This window comes from Coffea eugenioides, chromosome 5 (genome assembly GCF_003713205.1).
Source record: "Coffea eugenioides isolate CCC68of chromosome 5, Ceug_1.0, whole genome shotgun sequence".
In the NCBI taxonomy this organism is placed as follows: Eukaryota; Viridiplantae; Streptophyta; class Magnoliopsida; order Gentianales; family Rubiaceae; genus Coffea; species Coffea eugenioides.
In genome coordinates, this window is record NC_040039.1 from 37,424,574 (window position 1) to 37,429,892 (window position 5,319).

The window sequence follows — 5,319 nt, forward strand, 5'->3', positions numbered from 1 at the left end:
AGAGTTGTACATATAGCCTTGTAAGTTTTTTTTTATTAAAGACCACTGCAATCATCTAATTTCTTTTATTTTCCTTTGAGAAAGACATATGGCAGTGCTGAAAAGTTATGTTGGGAATAAGGCCCGGCCAGAGGGATGCATTGCTGAGCGGTACATAGATAAAGAATGCTTGACATTCTGCTCTATGTACCTAGACAATATTGATACGATATTCAACAAGCCTGAACGAAACAATGATAGGGGATATAATACGGGTGAATTGTCCATTTTTTCATGCCCTGGTCGTCCATTTGGAGGGCGCAAAAGGGGCAATTTCCTTGACTCAGAGCTGGAAAAAATTCATACATTTATATTGAACAATTGTGATGAGCTTGAGGACTATATAAAGTAAGCTTTTAATGTTAATTAAAGCTTGTACCTTTGTTCTATATTTTGATATGTTCAAAGGCAAATTTATACAAGGTGATTGTTTTTGTCTATAGTGCGCATAAAATGGAGTTGGAGGCAGAGAGTGCTGAAAATGTGGACCAAAGGCACGATAGAGAATTTGCAAAATGGGTTAAACAGCGTGTATGTTTGTAGTGTCATTTGGACAGCCTACTTTTTTTTATCTCTAATACAATAAATTACTGATTTAGGTGAAATTGTCCTTACTAGGTTATGTATGGCAGCGAGGCTTCCAATGGTGAGCTTCGAGCATTAGCATTTGGGCTAGACAACCGAGTTTGCATGTATACGGGCTGCATGGTTAATGGGTATAGGTTTCACACGAAAAATTGGGAAAGGCAAAGAAAGACTCAAAACAGTGGTATTGTAGTTAGAGGTGAGCATGGTAACAATATGATCGATTTTTATGGTGTGATACAACAAATTATTGAAGTAAGATACTGGCTCGGGAAAAAAAAGGTTATAGTATTCAAGTGTGACTGGTGGAAGACCGATGATAGTGCTGGGATGCAAGTGGACAAAGAATGGGGTATCACAAGTGTCAATTCGTCCAGAAAATGGTATGAAGACCAACCATATGTCCTCCCTCAACATGTCCAACAAGTCTTTTATCTTGAAGACTTGAAACTAGGCAAAAACTGGTTTATCGTCGAGAGGTTCAGTCCAAGGCACTTGTATGATGTTCCTGAAGATTTAGAAAAAGAACCAATGGTTGAGGAAATATATCAAGAAGAAGCAACTGGGGATTTCACTATTATAATAGACCTCGACAATCCACCATTACTTTCAAGAGAAGACAATGAGATACCGAAGGCTGTACCTTCATCCATTGTACATGTTGAGAAGTCAAAAAATAGCTCAAATGGCACCGTTGAAGACTTCATTAATGATGATGATGAAGTGAATGAACATGAGTCTAACAATGAGGAAGACGAAGAGGAGATTCTTAGTGATAATGACATCGATTCGGAATAGGTGAAATTGATGAGGACTACATGACACTAAATTTAATCTCTTTAACTCCGGCTAACTAGTTTTTATTCCTAAATTATACTATTCTGTAACACTAACTTCTTGTTACTTTTAGATGGCTGGACCAGGAAAGCGAGGCCAAATGCTGCAGAGAAAAGCTCAAGGTGCACAACAGCCTGCAATACCTAATTCAGTTGGAAGCAATCAACCAAGAAGTGCATCCAAGAGTGTATCCTCAGAGGATGCAATATATGTCACTCCAACTTCTTCACCTAGAGAAATTGCTAGTGAGAGTAGGATGATACACCATCAGACATCTGAGTCTCGTGCATCCGGAGAAAATGAGACAAATCCAGTTTCGGATGAGCAAGAAAATGGTAAGTTAGACTTCATTTTCACGGCTGAAATTAAAAATCAAGTTTCTATTTCATGACTGACTTTGTTAATGTGGTCAAAGTAATGTATGGACTGATATTTGTTAATAGCTATGCTGCTGTCAGCAAGAAGAAGAGGACGTACACGAAATCTATCATTATCAAAAAAAAGGGAGGCTAATGAGACGCTCACCATTGAAATTGATGATTGTATTCGGCGGATTGTTGGGAAGGATTCTCAATACTTCATCACAGAAGGGGGTTGTGTTGTTAGGAAGGCTGCTAGGCTTAATGTTCCAAAGTGGTCCCATCTCAATCCCGGTGACCGAGAAGGCATATACAGCACGGTTACGGTATTTGTTGTCCTGCTAATACTCTAATTTCATCCAGAAAGTATGAGAGATTTTACTGCTTTAGATTTGCTTGGTTTTAAGTAGATTGCACTGTTATTGTAGGATGACTTTCGATTTCCAGAGCACATCACCTCAAAAACTGCTATTAATAGGCAGTTAAACACACAATATCGAAACCATCGATATCGGCTTCACAAGTATTTCCAGAGTTTTGAATCAAGGCAAGAAGCATTGAGGCAAGTTCCTGAAGGTGTGAGTGAAGAAGATTGGAAGTGGCTGGTCAGCTACTTTGAAAATGATGAATTTAAGGTTAGCTTGTCAAAATAACCTATCCTTTTATTAAATTTCAGATTTCACTTCACAAATTTGCTAATCTTTGTCAGTTAAAATTTTCACTAATTTGTGGCAGAAAATTAGTGAACGTAACAAGCAAAATCGTGCCAAAAATGACTGCCACACTACTGTTGGCACAAAATCGCTTGCAAGAGTTGTTGAGGAAAAGGTAATCTGAAACCCAGCCAACAGTTGTACATGTACATCCTTTTTGTCATATGACTGAAAATGAAAAAATTGAAAATTTGGACAGAAAAGGAAAGAAGATGTCGAGCTTTCAGAGATAGACATGTTTGAGTTAAGTCGAAAGTCAAAGAAGTCAGGGGGGCTGGTAAATGACAAAGCAAAAGAGACCTTGGTGAGCTGTTTCACTTGGATAATGGATTTTTAAATTATTGACATCCATTCCAGCTACATAATGATCATATTTTTTACTTGCCTAGGACAAAATGAGGGAATTGCAGGCTACAACTTCAATGACTAGCAAGGAAATATGCGAGCAAGAACTTGGTTACATACCTGGACACATCCGCGGTCGTAGTGCAACCAAGAAGCAAGCTGCTGAGGTAGAACGCTGGAGGCATGAGATTGAGGACAGCCGAAAAAGAGCAGATGAAGCAGAAAAATGAGCTGCAGAAGTAACTCAACAATTCACTGCTCAGCAAGAGTTGATTAAGACCTTGCAACAGCAACAAACAGAAACAAGAAGCCTGTATGATGAGTTAGCTAACCAGCTGAAAGACTTGCACAAATAAGCAACTTCTGTGTCAGGTATAAATAAATTGTTTGCTCTTCATAGTTATTACAATTGAGGCACTTGAATTCTGGTTCTACAAAATAGAGATTCATTTTTAATACAATTGGGTTGCTTGATGTCAATTTAGTTGCTTGATGGCACTTGAAATCTGGTTCCACCAAATCTGATTCCTGTTTAATGCAATTGAGTTGCTTGAGGCTGATTTAGGTGCTTGAAATCTTGTTCATGTTTAATTACAGCCATTGAGGTGCTGGATGTTGCAACCAAAACTTTAGTGTTTTTAAAGCAAAGGTGTTTGAACGTTGGGATGTATTCCACTTTTTTCTTTGTCGAACTCATCTAAATTTTTCTGTATCAGAATTTTTTTTTGTGCTAAGGAAAAAGAGGCACCTGTGATTGTGTGTGTGTGTGTGTTTTTTTTCTTGATATACTGTGTGGTTCACGATCATCTAGGCTCTCAATGATTTTAGGATTTTATTGTTGTTATTGTTATTGTTATTGCATATATATTTGTGAACATGCAGATATTTATTGTGTTTGTATTGTTATTCTATATTTCACAGAATATACATTCAATGTCTTATTTGCTATAATTTCACTTTATTTTTGTGTTAAGCAATTTACTTAGATTGCTATAATTTCAAATTAGAGTGACATTAGTTTTTATAATATGGTGCCTATCTAGAAGTGTAGTTCCAGTTTTAACACCAGTGCTCATTGCTTCAATTTGGTAACGTGTAGGTTCTAACACGATTCCCAAGAAGAAGAAACCAGTCATTGCTGTGAAGATGGTTTTTGATTTGAAGACTACAAGGCCTATCGTGCTCATGTTTTGTTCTAGATGGGAATCGTGCTCATATTTTTGTATAGAACTTTACTACTCTCTATTGTTGATGGGAAATCACTAGTATTGTAACTGAATGGCTTATTTTGGATGGTGCATGGTTTATGACTCATTTGAGGCAACATTTATATATATATGTATTTGGGTTGATCTTCTATTGGAAATGAATGTTGGCTTTCTTTTCGTATGTTGGCTTTTTTTTCTCCTTGCTACTCAATGAACGTTTTGTGATTGTTGGCAGCTATGTTGCGTAATTAACATTAGATTATTGCTTTTTACAAAAAAATAAATGACAATAAAAAAAGTTATCATTGCCAACAAGTTTCACTAGTGACACCAGAAAGTCGTCACTTTTTATGGATGGAAAACAATGACAACAAAAGTCGTCACTGAACGGAAGCATAATGTGACAACTCCAAGGGTTGACTATGACAAGAATTTAGCCAGCTTAGTGACAATAAAAGTCGTCACACAATGTACAACAATGAGTGACGACAAGAGTCATCACAAAAGCGATTTCGTTTGTGACGACTTTCAACAGTCGTCACATGGACCCTCTTTTGTGACATAGAACTAGTGACAGCTCTGTGACAGCAGTAAAAGTCGTCACTGATTTTTTTTTGTGACGACTTCTGAATTTTTAGTGACGACTTTCGCCTGTCACAGAAACGCAATTTTCTTGTAGTACATGTATGTTATATGTCATCTGGTTCTAATAAAAAAAGACAGATAAAGTTAATACTCCAATGCTCAAATCATTTTATAAACATTAAAAAAAATAACACCTTTAAACTTGTTAACAACAAATCTTGCTGAAGAATTAATACAACAAATTGGGAACCAAACAGTCAAATGTGCATAGGGAGTGCATGTGATCCAACATTATGGGAGCAATTTTCATATGCAGATACACTTTGTAGTTAATTTAAAACTTCAAAATTTTTGAGGGGTAAAAACTTTTAATTATAAAGGATATTATAAAAACATTTGATGATATTTATCCCGTAAGAATTATGGTGACAATGATATGTGTCTCATTAATGCTACTATATACACTATATTCCAATAAGAGAGACAAACACAATCAGTAGTAGTGCTTAAGTGATTGAAAACTCCAGTTTATGATAAATAAAGCACCACTTTTATCATGTCTCAAAAATTTATTGAATTTGAATATCCGTCGAAATGGATATCAAATTGAGACATTAAATGAGACAATAATAAAGATCATATTTAAAA

General features: G+C 36.2%; 1 protein-coding gene across 1 annotated transcript; it reads left to right on the forward strand.

Moving 5' to 3' along the window:
* The first annotated feature begins 1,534 nt into the window (after window positions 1-1,534).
* LOC113771535 lies at window positions 1,535-3,108 on the forward strand. Its single transcript, XM_027316111.1, has 5 exons — window positions 1,535-1,796; window positions 1,905-2,146; window positions 2,249-2,455; window positions 2,733-2,837; window positions 2,923-3,108. The coding sequence occupies exons 1-5, from the start codon at window positions 1,535-1,537 to the stop codon at window positions 3,106-3,108; spliced, it is 1,002 nt and encodes a 333-aa protein (XP_027171912.1).
* Window positions 3,109-5,319: the final 2,211 nt, after the last annotated feature.

Coding starts and splice junctions, on each gene's coding strand:
- LOC113771535 (XM_027316111.1), top strand. CDS start 1,535: ATGGCTGGACCAGGAAAGCGAGGCCAAATGCTGCAGAGAAAAGCTCAA. Junction 1,797..1,904: donor TTCGGATGAGCAAGAAAATG/GTAAGTTAGACT, acceptor ATTTGTTAATAG/CTATGCTGCTGTCAGCAAGA. Junction 2,838..2,922: donor ACAAAGCAAAAGAGACCTTG/GTGAGCTGTTTC, acceptor TTACTTGCCTAG/GACAAAATGAGGGAATTGCA.